The sequence below is a fragment of the Apodemus sylvaticus genome, chromosome 19 (genome assembly GCF_947179515.1).
Source record: "Apodemus sylvaticus chromosome 19, mApoSyl1.1, whole genome shotgun sequence".
In the NCBI taxonomy this organism is placed as follows: Eukaryota; Metazoa; Chordata; class Mammalia; order Rodentia; family Muridae; genus Apodemus; species Apodemus sylvaticus.
In genome coordinates this window covers 37,307,909-37,322,560 of record NC_067490.1, presented here as the reverse complement: position 1 = coordinate 37,322,560, position 14,652 = coordinate 37,307,909, and the positions used below count along the sequence as shown (strand labels likewise).

Below are 14,652 nucleotides of genomic sequence, written 5' to 3'. Positions count from 1 at the left end.
GACCGAGTTATCATTGAGTAGGGCATTCTTTGGCTTTCATGTGTATGTGGGCTTTCTGTTGATTTTGTTGTTATTGAAGACCACCGTTACTCCATAGTGATCTGATAGGATGCATGGGATTATTTCAATCTTCTTTTATCTGTTGAGGCCTGTTTTGTGACCAAGCACATGGTCAGTTCTGGAGAAAATACCATGATCTGCTGAGAAGAATGTATATTCTTTTGTTTTAGGATGAAATGTTCTATAGATATCTGTTAAATACATTTGGTCCATAACCTCTGTTAGTTTCACTGTGTCTCTGTTTAGTTTCTGTTTCCATGATGTCGATTGATGAGAGTGGGGTGTTGAAGTCTCCGACAACTATTGTGTGAGGTGCAATGTGTGGTTTGAGCTTTAGTAACATTTCTTTTATGAACATGGGTGCCCTTGCATTGAAGCATAGATGTTCAGAATTGAAAGTTCTTCTAGGTAGATTTTTCTTTTAATGAGTATCAAGTGCCCTTCTTTATCTTTTTTGATAACTTTTGGTTGAATGTTGATTTTATTTGATATTACAATAGCTACTCCAGCTTCTTTCTTGGGATCATTTGCTTGGAAAAAAAAAAGAAATGTTTTCCATTCCTTTACTCTAAGGTAGTGTCTGTCTTTGACACTGAGGTATATTTCCTGTATGTAGCAAAATGCTAGGTCCTGTTTACGTATTCAGTCTGCTAGTCTGTTTCTGTTTATTGGGGAATTGAGTCCATAGATGTTAAGGCATATTAAGGAATAGTTATTGTTGCTTCCTGTGATTTTTTGATGTTATTTTTATGTTTGTGTGGTTATCTTCTTTTGGTTTTGTTGAAAGAAGATTACTTTCTTGCTTTTTCTAGGGTGTAGTTTCCCTCCTTGTGTTGGTGTTTTCCCTCTATTATCTTTTATAGGGCTGGATTTGCGGAAAGATATTGTGTAATTTGGTTTTATCATGGAATTTCTTAGTTTTTCCATCTATGGTAATTGAGAGTTTGCTGGGTATAATAGCCTGGGCTGGTATTTGTGTTTTTTTAGGGTCTGTATGACATCTGCCCAGGATCCTCTAGCTTTTATAGTCTCTGGTGAGAAGTCTGATATAATTATGATAGGTCTGCCTTTATATATTTTGACCTTTTCCCTTACTACTTTTAGTATTTTCTTTATTTTGTGCACTTTGTATTTTGACTATTATGTGATAAGAGAAAATTCTTTTCTGGTCCAATTTATTTGGAGTTCTATAGGCTTCTTGTATGTTCATGGGCCCAATCTATTTGGAGTTCTGTAAGCTTTTCACATGTTCATGGGCATCTCTTTCTTTAGGTTATGGAAGTTTTCCTCTATAATTTTGTTGAAGATATTTATGGCCCTTTAGGTTGGGATCTTGATTCTTTTCTATACCTAATCTCCTTAAGTTTAGTCTTCTCATTTTGTCCTGGATTTCCTGGATGTTTTAGGTTAGGAGCTTTGTAAATTTTCCATTTTCTTTGACTGTTGTGTCAATGATTTCTATGGTGTCTTCTGCACCTGAGATTCTCCCTTCTATCTTTTGTATTCTGTTGGTGATGCTTGTGTCTATGACTCCTGGTCTCTTTCCTATGGATTTTTTTTATCTCCAGGGTTGTCTTCCTTTGTGATTTCTTTATTGTTTCTATTTTCATTTTTAGATCTTGGATGGTTTTGATCAATCTCTTCACCTGTTTGTTTGCGGTTTCCTGTAATTCTTTAAGGGACTTTTGTGTTTGCTCTTTAAGGGCTTCTGCCTGTTAACCCATGATCTCCTGTATTTCTTTAAGGCAGTTATTTATGTCCTTCTTAAAGTCCTCTATCATCATCATGAAATGTGATTTTAAGTCAGAATCTTGCTTTTCTGGTGTTTTGGCGTATCCAGGACTCACTGTGGTGGCAGAAGTGGGTTCTGATGATGTCAAGTAGCCTTGGTTTCTGTTGCTTATGTTCTTGCCCTTGCCTCTCAGCATCTGGTTTTCTCTAGTGTTCCCTGGTCTTCTTGTCTCTAACTGTGGCTTGTTCTTCCTGCAAGCCTGTGTGTCAATACTCCTGGGAGATCAGTTCTCTCCTATAGGAATTTGGGTTTGGAGAGCCATGTCCCAGGGTCAGCCCCAAGGCACAGATAGAAACCTTCAGGATCTGTCCCTGGCTGACCCTTGGTTCCTGTGTTCTGAGGGTTCCAGGTGGGTCCCTCAGAGCAGAAGTGATGTTCTTACCTGTGCTCACAGTTCTTCCAGGACTCCTGGGAACCCAGCTCTCTCCTGGTGGTATTTGGTATGGAGATCTGTAGCACAAGATGAGCTCTGGATGTCGCTGATGCAAAGGATTTAACTTTTAGTTGTTAACAGGGAATCTGTGTTATTTGTATCAAAGCTTAATGTGTAAGTAGAGGAAATATCTTTATTTAAAAACAATATGATTTATGAACCAGAGCATTTGTATTTAAGCCCAGGGTTCTTCAGGGAATGTCACAAAGGAGAGGAAACATGTTCCTAGAGAGGAGTTGGGATGAGGTTTGAGACATGGACAGCAAAAGGTGTGTGGGGCTGAAGAAACTGAATAACTGGAAAATACCTCCCCAGTGAAATGATGTACACAACAGCACAAAGGCCTTCTGGGTAGACATGAGGAAAATAATAAAATGCTGGTTGATTAGCAAGAATGGGACTACTGCTGAACAAGTCTATTGGCCAACTCCAGCCTGAAGCCACCTGGTTACAGATGGGGCTGACCCCAAACCCCTTTTTTGGGAACAAGGACTTATTTTCCCTCCTCCACCGAAAAATTTTCTAGTCCTGGTTCAGAACACCTAGAGGAGTTTGTAAAGGGAAGTTTCTGGTACATAATCAAGAAATAAGCTTTCTAATACTCCTGGCTATGATTACTGACCACAGTAAGAGGATCCCCAAAGTGCCTATTAACACAAATATCCTCTAACACGTGCGCACACACACACACACACACACACACACACGCACACACACACACACACACACACGCACGCGCACACACACAGAGTCACACATACAGTCTTCTAGGGAGACCTGTGGCCTTCAAGTTTAAACTGAAATGGAAGTCAGATTCAGAAGGCCTTTTACCTTAGATTCACAGAGGCATTATGGAGCTCAGTGCCTCCACTAAAACTAATGAGGGAATGCTCGTTGGTAAGAACGAGGGACAGAAGCTAGTCAAACAAGGACCTCAAAAGACTTTTGTCCCTAACCAGGTGTAAAAATGCCTTTGCTTCCATTCCACACAGGCCAGGAATGTACAGGGGACCTCCGGTTCCTGCTGACACCTCTCTACTGGGTGGATGAGCCCACATCCTGGACACTGTAAATGATGGTGTAACTAGAGCTGAGCAGCAGCTGGATGGGTCAAGGGGCGTGGCAAATGGGCGTGGCAAATAGACCAGGCAAATGGCCTTCCCAGGCCAGCTCCAGCTTCTGCCATCAGACCTATAGGAATTTCCTTGTTGATGCTCTGTCCTGGGACTTACTCCAGCTACATAGGGACTGTGCCTTCTTCTTTTATCCTAAGTTCCCATCTATAATTCTGGACTAAAACCTCTTTCTCAACTCACCCTCCTATCTTCTTTCTCTGAATTTGAGACACAAGAACCCAGAGCTACTAACTCAGTGAAAGTTTTGTTTAACAGTGACCTGCGCCACCATAATTCCTGAGTTAAAGCTCTTCTGAAGCTAGGATGCCCTGGCTTACTCAAGGACCCTAATTTTACAGTCATGAACCCCACGGTTTCCTGTATCTGTGTGAGCTACAAAAAATTCCTGCCTGTTCTCTTCGCAGACAGTAAAGAATGGAGGATCTCAGTGGTCTTCTAGAGGACTTTATCCTGTTCCCATTCCAGAGTTGCTTGAGGCTCGTTATGACAGAAAAGTTGTGATTGTGATTTCAAATGAGTACATTAGGTATTACAAGCAAGCATCCGGACCAATTGCACTATCCATTGATCTATAATTAACAGACCTTGATTGGACTATTTGCCTTCTACGAGGAATCTGTAAGGGTTAAGTGGAATTCTCAACCATTTATGTCATTATGCTATTTCAGTTGTTCTTTCTCATTAGACAAAGAGTTCTTTTAAATTTAGAGTAACGGTGTGAAGATAATAGATTTGTATTTGCTCTTTTACATGGAGGAGTATGAGATAAAAAAAATCTTAATATACTTGGTTTTTTTTTTCACACACCTCTGTGTGTGCTGGAAGTTAAGTGGGTCTGACATCCTTTGTCCCAACTGTACTGAGTTTTCTGAATCTAGAATAGTATAATCCTTAATTAAGCAAACCATCATTCACATCACTCTGCACTTCCTGCTTGCAAAAGTTTGGGGTAGTGTATCCCACTCATCTATAACATTTTTGATGTCTCCATAGAAAAGCTCAATTAAAAACAGGATAATCAAATAACCACCAGTGTAATGGTGGTTGTCAACTTGACTGTATCTGGAATGAACTACAGTCCAGAATTGGAGGGCTCACCTGTGATCCAGATTTTTTTTTTTTTTTTTTTTTGGTTTTGTTTTGTTTTGTTTTCAAGACAGGGTTTCTCTGTGTAGCCCTGGCTGTCCTGGAACTCACTCAGTAGATCAGGCTGGCCTCGAACTCAGAAATCCGCCTGTCTCTGCCGCCCAAGTGCTGGGATTAAAGGTGTGCGCACACACACACACACACACACACACACACACACACACACACGCTTGTGATCCAGATCTTAAGGCTGGAAGACACAAGTTTCTGACCTGGGTCTTGGCATGAACATCTTGAGGCATAGTGGCCATGAAAATCTTAGGCCCAGGCAAGGTAGTATATGCCTTTAATCCCAGGAGACTGAGGCAAGGAGATATCTGAGTTCAAGGTTAGCCTGGGGCAAAGCAAGTCCCAGATCCAGATGTGGTGATACACACCTTTAATCTGAGCTCCACCTTCTCCTGGAGGCCTATTTAGGGACATTGGAAGAAGGAAGATTCACTCTTTTTCAACTGCTTGCATTTACTTGGGACCTACTTGTACAGAAGACCAGCTCAAATAACTAGCTTCAGGGAACAGAGTAACTGCAAAATTCTTAGACTTCCTATTAACAGCTGGCCAATGTTGACTACAGACTGTAAGTCATCACAATAAATTCCCTTAATATATAGAGACATTCCATAAGTTTGTGACCCTGACTAATACAACCAGCCTTGGTGTCTTTTAGTAAGGTGGTCCTCCATAATGCCTAATATATTTTCTAATGCATTCCAGGGATGAAATGATGAAAAGAATGTCTTTCACATACTACCAAACCATAACATAATAAAACTGTTGATTCAACATACAAAGACCACTTACCAAAACTATATGCTAAAGGGGTCCAAGAGTTATTTATGCTTATCATTTTATCCATCTCACACATTATTCCACATTCAAACTCAAAGGATGAGGTTTCACTGGGGTTGTTTAGCTGTGTGGCACCTGAAAGATGAACAGGAATTCTGACTATTTCTGTGTAACCCTAAGCTACATTAAGGACTTTGGCTCGCAGGGTCCTAGCTGGGCACTTCAGCTCCAGCAGTACCTGCCACACTGTCATGGCTGGAAGCAAGACACCAAGCTGGTCTGTACCAGCCTACAAAACTGGGACTTCCCAGGAGGCAGGCAAGCCTCGGACTGGAAAAGCGGGAGGGGCGGGGCCTGTGGCGTCTGGAACGGGGCTGCAGCCTGTGTTCAGAACCCGCCCACTTGACTAGCCCCGCCCCACAAGACCACGCCCCGCCTGTCTGTCTCGATTGAGTCCAATAAGCCCCCGCCCCGTCAAGCCCCGCCCCGCTCCGCGTCCTCCCTGCGAGTTACGCTTCTTGGGTCCTGGCAACTTCTGCTCGCACGCTCTACCGGCTTTCCGGTCCGGGTACCCGCCGCTACGCTGCCATGGCCCAGCACTTCTCCCTGGCCGCCTGCGACGTGATCGGCTTCGATCTCGACCACACACTGTGCCGCTACAACCTACCCGAGAGCGCCCGGGTGAGTGGCACAGGCATCCTCAAAAGGCAGCTGTGCAGAGTGGCGTAGGTCTCGGGCCGCTGGGCGGAAGTGTACTTTCAGGGGCTCTGAGGTCTGGAGGAGGAAGCCTGGGGCAGAAGATAGCTTGTAGGACAGCGGGGCCAGGGGATTTGGGTGTCATGTGTTGATCCCGGGCCCTGGTATTTTTTTCCAACTCATCTGGGCACCAGCTGAGTGGGTACAGCCACTTGTTTTGGACTTGAAGAAAACAGGGCTGCATCTTTCCTTTTTGCACGCCCAGATAATCACCTGTCCGAGTTTAAGCAATTCAAGCTGGGAGAGGCTGTATAATAGTATTGTGAGAAACACCGGTCTAAGTCATTAACGTCTTAGACCTACTTTTTTTGTCTTTACCGAGAGAAGAAAACAAGCATTTATTGTGCATCTACTACTTGCTCTGTTCATTTTAAATAAAGTTGTAATCTCAACAGAAACTACCCAGAATATGAGGGGAGTAGATCGCTTTATTTGTAAGTGTTGGGGTTTTCTTTAAGCTCCACCCCACACCTACCTGGCAATAGCCAGGTATGCCCTGCCCCAGAGATCTGGCCCACTATAAGAGGGCCTACTTGCTCCTCCTCTCTCTCTTTTGCTCTCAGCTCTCCCACACTCTCTCACCTCTCTGCCCCTGGGGTTCTTCCCCCCTCCACGTGGTCATGGCCGGCCTCCACTCTCTCTATTTTCTCTCTCTCTCTCTCTCTCTCTCTCTCTCTCTCTCTCTCTCTCTTTACCTCTCTACCTCTCTCTACCACTAACTCCCAATAAACTCTATTCTATACCATGTCTGTGTGTGTGTGGTCCCTCAGGGGCAGAGGTGCCCAGGCAAGGGCAAGTAGCTCCTCTTATAGGGGGCCAGATCTCTGGGGCGGGGCATACCTGGCTATTGCCAGGTAGGTGTGGGGTGGAGCTTAGACAAAACCCCAGTAAGCTTGTATCCTCATCTTAATTGTCCTGCTTTCTCTGACTCTTTGGGTTCACAAGAAACTAAAGAATTAAGAATATATCACAGTGCGAAATCTAAGCAGGACTCTGTAGTCAAATTACCTGGTTTGGGACACTGGCACCAAGTGCCTAGCTCTGTGACTCTGGGCAAATAATCTGGGTTACTTCTCAGTTTCCCTTTTGAGAGTTAAGTGTGCATTCGATTGTTGCTATCATGGATTGCACCCATGGTATTTGAGTGTAGATAGACTACATCCCTAGTGCAGACAACAGCCAGGGTGGGTCAGTGTAGTCCTATTAGTGCCCCAGTTCGTCAGGTTATCAAAACTGAGGCCCTTGAATCACTCCTGTGTGTTTTCTGCACACAGATGCTTTTTTTAAAAAGGTGTGTGTTCCCCGCTGGGGCACTGTTTTTCTTGCCAGTTACACAGATCTCATTTCCTTTCTCATAGAGACAGTTTAAAGGTATTTCTTTAAGTCTTGGACCTTTGGCTACTCCTTCACAGTGTTCTCTGGGTGTTAATTTTCTTCCTCCCAAGGCTTTCAGATTCCGGGGTGGTTGTGAGCCATCATGTGGTTGCTGGGATTTGAACTCAGAACCCCTGGAAGAGCAGTCAGTGCTCTTAACCACTGAGCTATCTCTCTAGCCCTGGTTCATCTTTTCTTATACACTTCATCTGTATTCACTGTCGTTCCTGGAGAATGCTGTTTAGCCTCTGTCATGTCAAAAGCCAGTTTTGTGCATGTGTGAGCATAAAAATTTCAGGATATAAGATCCACAAGATACTCTAGTGCAAGTTTTGATTTGTGGTGCTGTTTAAAGGCTGAAAACGACGCCCTGGTGAATCTTGGTTATGCTTGGTATGGAAATCCTAAGACACACAGAGTGCTGAACACCGGGACATCATAGTTAGGGACCTCTCAGTGGGCAGCAGCAACCTGTTACCAGAAAGATGATGTTAAGTTTTTTTCCAACCTTATGGTGGAGAGGAGTATTTGCTAAGGCTTGCTACATGCTACTGCTGTCCCAGAGGGAGGGTTTCGTCCCTTCCCTTCAGTGTCTCTTCGTCATGTGGGGTCTCATCTTAAGTACTTAAATTATGAAATCATCCCCAGTCCTTCTCTTCCTTCCTATGAAGTTTTTGTGTCACCACTTCTAATTTCCTCAAAACTTGACTTCTTCAAATGCTCACCGTAAGCTTTAAATATTCCTAGTTACTCTTTGGACTTATCCCCTGAAAGAGAGAGAGCCTCTGTCTTCTGAGCTACAGCCCAGTCAACAGTGTTTTCTATGTCTGAGCACTAACTGAATATGATGACATAGTCACTTTTTATTTCCTTTTTGGTATGGTGTGTGTATGTAAAAGTAGCTTTTACTCGCCTGACGCAATTGGTCTCCGAGGCTTACTAGCTCCATCTGCTAGCCTGGGTCTAGTCCCAGAAGCTTCTAGCCTATGCACAGGCTAGAAGGCCTCTTATCTAGGCCTAGAAGGTTTAGTTTCTGCTTTCTAACCCTTTCTGATCTCTAGCTGCCTGGTTCAACTCAGTTGTTCCTGCTCAAAACTCTTCAAACCGACTGCTTCCATCTGGCCTCTCTCTAGGCCTCTAACTGACTGCTCTGCCTGGCTTCATACTAACTTTGGCAATATGTTCTAATCTGGCTCCTTCTCATTCTCTAGCTTGGTCTGTCTTCACCTGTCTTCTAGCTTGTTCTCTCTCTGCAACCTGTCTCTGTAAAACTCTGCTGGTTCTCTCTCTCTCTCTCTTTGCACGACCCTTCAAGTAGCTTCCCTTTTCTCTCTCTTCAGAGTCGGGCACATCATAGTCTGTCAAATCTTTCTCTGATTTATCACTTTCTCTGCCACTCAGATATCACTTTCAAACGTGGGTGCTCCTTCTACAAACTAACTTTATCTTCATTGCTGGGATTAAATGTGTGTATTTAGGGTATATCTGTATTCCAGCCAGAGAGCTTAAAGGTGTGTGCCTAGACTGAGCCACGCTACAATTAGAAACAGGTTTGTTTGTTTGTTTGTTTGTTTGTTTTCAGGAAATGTCACAATCTTGGGGTTCACAGTGTGACCAAATATCTTGTAACATATGTATATATGTGTATATGTATGTGTGGATATGTTTCACATGTGAAGGTCAAAGGTCTATGTCAGATGTCTTCTCCTGCTCTCCACCTGTTCTGTTTTGTTTTGTAGACAGCATCTCTCAGTGAACCTAGATCTCCCATTTCAGCTACACTGGCTGTCAGCTAGCCAGTCTACAATGGTGTGTGTCTATCCCTTGCGCTCCCTGCCCGCTTAGGGATTATGGATTACAGTACTGCACTATATGGCCGCTATTCTACTATGCCTTCTGCTTATGCAAATAGGTTGGATTTTTGTTAGTTATTTTTCTTATTGCTGTGACCCAGTACCTGACAAGAAACAACTTAAGGATTTAATTTCGTCCTTTGCTTAGGGTTTTAGTCCATCTGGGCAATGCAGGCATTGTAGTGTTTATAAAAAGATAAAGGAGAGATGGAATGTGTTTTAATGGTGGTGTAGTCAGGTGTGGGGGAAGGGGTTATCTCCCTTAGGCCCATACTGAGGCATCCCTTCCCCCTGAGGGACCAGCCACATGAAGGTATAGTATAGAATAGAGTTACAGAGAAAGGAGGGGGGAAGGGAGGGAGGGAGGGAGAGAGAGAGAGAGAGAGAGAGAGAGAGAGAGAAGGAAGAGGAGGGGGAGGGGAAGAGGAGGAAGAATAGAGTAGTAGAGGCCAGCGTGAGCCGGTGGAGAGAGGGGGGAGAGGAATCAAGAGAGAGGGGAGAAGGAGAGAACAGAGCTGGAGCAAGACAGGAAGAGCATGAGAGGGGGACAAGCAGCAGGGGAGTCAGGCACACCTGGCTGTTGCCAGGTAACTGTGGGGCGGAGCTTAGACAAAATGCTAACAGACCTAACAGCAGAAACCAGAGGCGGTCAGACAGCGGTCAGGAGGAGAGAGATAAATGTTGGGGCTCTGCTGGCGGTGTGCCTGTATGCTGGGGCTCTGCTGGCCGTGTGCCTGTGTGTACATCCATGATGAGTGCACATGTGGAAGTCAGGGGACTGTTTACAGGAGCTGGTTGTCTCTTTCCCTCATGAGAGTTCTGGGAATTGAACTCGGGTTGGGGCTAGCACCTGTACCCCCTGAGCCTTCTCCTCAGTCCCTCCAGTTTATGTTATATAAGTGGGTTTCTTTACTGAACCTAGCACTAGCTCACTTTTCCAGCGAGGCTGGCTGGCCAGCAAACTGTAGGGAATGCTGTCTCTGCCTCCCTGTGCTAAGGTTACAGTACACCAAGTAGTGTATCCACTGAACCATCTTCCTGACCCTTCTGCTGGCTTTGAATTCCACTCTCATGCAGTCTGGGCCTCCCAGCCCTTGGGATGGCACTACATTCTTTCAAGGTAGGTCATACCTCCCAGTTAAATCTCTCTGGAAACACCCTCAAAGACAGACCTAGAAGTGTGTTTCCAAGGTAGTCCCATCTCTAGCCAAGTCGATAAGATTATCAGTAGCAGCTTTACAAGGCCTCTGGGGGATTTCCAGAGGTCCTTGGTAACCTCTGGGTGTAACCTCCGGGCAGGCACAGGAAAGTGAAGTCCTTAGCAGATCCTGATCTCTTTGGGTCACCCTGCGCGGTGCTGGGGCCTGAGTTCCCATTTCTCATACCCGGCCTTCTTCCCCAGAGCAGGGTGTCTACATGGAGTTGCAGTTGGAAGGTAATGGGTGGAAAGGAGCATGCGCAGCACAACAGAGGTAGATGTTCAGATGCTGGGGACTGCAGAAGCTTGTGGAGAAATCAAGGATGTTTTCAGTGAGGGCATTTAACAAGTGCCTGGTGTCCTGCAAACCTGGACCCCCTTTTGTGTCCCTTCCCCCAGGGCCTCAAGGTTGGCAGCATCTCAGAGGACTTGACACTTGTATTCCCCTGGGCTTGCGGACTGAAAGATCAGAGAACACCCACTCACCTTTTATCTCTGGTTGGGAGAATGGGGTGTCTGACACTGAGGATGTGTATACCATCTGAAGGAGGAGCCACCTGCCAGTCTCCCCAACCTAAACTAGGGCCCTGCTGGGTCTTGTAATTCAGTTTTGTAAGCTGGAAATCTAAAGTAATTTAAAACCTTTCCATTTGGGGCATCTCCTCATTTTCCAACTCAATAGGATTAGAGTATTGTCAGCAAATTAAAACACAGGGCATGCACATAGTTCGACTGGAATTTCAAATTCAAGTTTTTGTGAACACCCCAACTCTTATAAGGAACCTGTTTATCAGAGAGAAAAAACAATACTCGCTATTAATCTAACATTTATTTTTACCTCGTCATTCTTTCTTTGGCAAGTTCCAGTGGAAACCAAACCTGTGTTGTGGGCTGGCCGGAGGGGAATATTTATACAGTGGAAATGGGCAGGTGCTGCAGTCAGTTCTATTTTGGTTTGTGACTAGCACAGGACTGGTAATAACAGCAAATGCTTGTGTTGGATTTGCCTCTGCGCCAGGTACCTCTCTGAGCTGTACATCTGTTAACCCCTTGCTGGCAATAGGCCTTGCAGGCAGGAGCCTGACAGATACTTTTTTTTTTTAACTGTTCATGGTACTTTAAATTTTCTTTTTTCAACATGTGGGGCTGTGGTTCATAAGGTTAAGGAGTCCCATAGGAGATGCAATCCCAGCACTAGAAAAGCAGAGGCAGAGACAGAGGCAGAGGCAGGTGGATCTCTCTTTATTCCAGGTTTAGCTAGGGTACATAGTGAGATTCTGTCTTAAAAGAGAAAATTAATAATAATAATCTTATAGGAGCCCACCAGGCCACTCTCATCCCTTAAAGTCAGGTGACTTTAAGAAGCAGCACCCATTCTGAATCACCTCCGTGATTTAGAAGTCTTGAAAAATGGCACTGTTGGCCCCCCGGTTAGGGTTACACAGCACTAGATCCATACGAGTCACCCTTAGTGTTTTGCATTGGCTCTTAGACAGAGAACATTGGCTTTGTTTGGCGGGAGCCTTTGCTTTCTCCATTCTCAGTTCCCAGCACTCAGCACCCACCACCCAGGTACAGCAGAGTGTCTACACCCTTGGTGTCTACACCTGCCTGGTTCTCCGTGTCCGTGGGTTGGTATCTCACTGACCTTGGCGCTCAGATTCAGTCAGACTAACTGGTCAGCAAGCTCTAGAGAGCCACTCCTTCTCTGATTCTCAGTTACAGATGGGGGTCCGGCCCGGAATTTACATGGATGCCGGAGATCTGACCCCCAAGGCCTCATGCCTGTACGGTAACCACCTCAGTCATTAAGTCAGCAGTCAGAGCTTTGGTTTCTCCTGTGCTTCCATCCAAAGACTTTGTTCCTCCTCTGTGCTTAGTTGTTCTCTTTGCGTAGAGAAATAAGAAATTTCTCGTGTCCTCCTAACTCATCTGCCTGGTCGGGTGTACTTCACTGAGCCTCCTCTCAGCCCGGGCCTTTCCGGCACTGATGGACTGTAGATCCATCTAACAGTAGAGTGGTCAGCAGTGCTGATTGTCCCTGCTGACAGTCCTGGGACAGTGCCTCTCAACCTTCCTAGTGCTACGACCTTTACTACAGTTCCTCGTGTGATGGTGACCACCAGCCATACAATTATTTTTGCCGTTGCATCATTTTGCTACTGTTGTGAATTGTAACGTAAGTACTTTTGGAGATAGAGGTTTGCCAAAGGGGTCGTGACCCACACAGGTTGACTACCACTGGGCTGGTAGCTGTAATCAGGTTTTAACAATGATTTCTAGTCCTTTAGGGCCTGGGTATAAAATTAATACCTGTCTTTGGTTGTGTGGTTGTGTGCTGGTAATACAATTTGGGGGCTGGCCTTTCACCAGGGAAGGGGGTTAAAGTTCAGAACTTCACAGTCATGGATATTGCAACCTCATTAGTAACTACTAGGATTTCAGGTCTATGAAATTAAGAATGAACAGCGGACTTTCTAGTTAATCTCCCTTTTTGTTTCCCTTATCTGCAGCTCATTTATAACAGCTTTGCCCAGTTCTTAGTCAAGGAGAAAGGATATGAGGAGGAGCTGCTCACTCTGACCCCAGAGGACTGGGATTTCTGGTAAGCCTCTGGCCGCCTTTTCATCTACAACTCCTGCGGCTCCTAATTGTTGCTGATAAAAATCTTACTTCGTACTGTTCTGTGAAGGTGAGCAGTGAGATGTGAAATTAGTGAAAAAAAAAAAAACAACCTCTATTCTAAAAGTTTTCTGTTTAATGAATTGAAATACTGTACTTTGAACATGTTTAGACTTTATTTAATGTGAAAGTGAACTTTCAACTTGTGACTATTTAGAGGATATTTTTACACAGTTTCAGTCGGTTGACAGGTGACTAAGAACTGTAATTTGCATCTCTGTGAACAGGTTTGTTTTGTTGTTTAGAACCCTGGAAGAGCAGTCATCATGTTTAAATAAGTGACTGCTTTAGGGCCTTTGGATAAATATTCCTTTACGATTCTTACTGTTCAATTCCCTCCCCAATTTATGATTTTTCAACTTCACAAAGGGCGTTCTTGGTCTTTCTTCCTCACTTAAGGAAACAAACAAACAAAAAGCAAGAATGCCTCATTTAAACTGTTGAGTTTAGACAGGTGTGGTAGCATATGCAAGTATGAATGGAGTTCTAGCTACCCACGGCCTGAGGTCTGAGGTAGGAGGATGCTGGTCAGGTTAGCTGGGTAGCAGAGAAAGTCCCCGTCTCGTCATTTAAGGTTGGAAAGATAGCTCAGTCAGCAGTCTGCAAGCAAGAGGTTCAGTCAGTCTTCCAGAGCCCACCAAAACCAAAGGAGCTGAGGGCCTCCCAAGGCCCAAGGATCATTGCAAAGAGAGAGTGGAAAGATCATGGGCGGTAAAGGTGGTGCGTGACTGCAAGGGAACCTTCTCGGGAACCAACTGGAGAGTCGCACATAGAAACTTCCTCACAGAGGAGCAACAGCACGCGCTGGTCCTGGGTAAGCTCCAGCCAGGTGGAGCAGGGAGACAAAAAACCAGGCATGGAGCAGGGAGACAAAAAACCGGGCATGGAGCAGGGAGACAAAAAAAACGGGCATGGAGCAGGGAGACGGGACCAAGTCCCACCCTTGGCAGGTGAGCTGTGGACAGTTGAGGGCTTCTAAGAAGAGGAAACATCAGTTTTCTTCAAGGATGGGGCCTCTGAGAGGCTACTCATGTACAAGTGGTCACAAGCTGAAAGTTCATTTTCATACCAACGTCTAAACATGTTCAAAGTACAGTATTTTAATTTATTAAACAGAAAACTTTTAGGTAGAAGTTATTTTGTCCTTTGACTAATTCCATATTTAACTCGGTAAAACCAGTGGCCCCAGTAGACTCTGGTTTTAACACACATACACACACACACACAGTTAGGAAGAGGAGGTAGGTAGTAGGGAAAACGGGGAAGACTTGGTGCATGGACAGGAGAGTGTGATTAAAGCACACTGTACATATACACAGAATTCTCAAAGGAAACAAAGTGGGGAGGAGGTGTGGGAGGAGGGATGGAAGAGTGGACGAGTGTAGTAACTGCTCTCATCCCAGCCTAGAAGAGGAAGTAGGGAAGACGGGAAG

General features: G+C 44.9%; 1 protein-coding gene across 4 annotated transcripts in view; it reads left to right on the top strand.

Annotated features, from left to right (window-relative positions):
• The first annotated feature begins 5,840 nt into the window (after positions 1–5,840).
• Positions 5,841–14,652, top strand: part of Nt5dc1 (5'-nucleotidase domain containing 1) — a 113,036-nt gene continuing 104,224 nt past the window's right edge. For all 4 annotated transcript variants that reach the window (XM_052162993.1, XM_052162992.1, XM_052162991.1 and 1 more), the window contains exons 1-2: positions 5,841–6,037; positions 13,051–13,142. In XM_052162993.1, the coding sequence (XP_052018953.1) occupies positions 5,945–6,037; positions 13,051–13,142 (185 nt within the window). In that variant the 5' untranslated portion in view covers positions 5,841–5,944. The remainder of the gene's footprint in view (positions 6,038–13,050; positions 13,143–14,652) is intronic.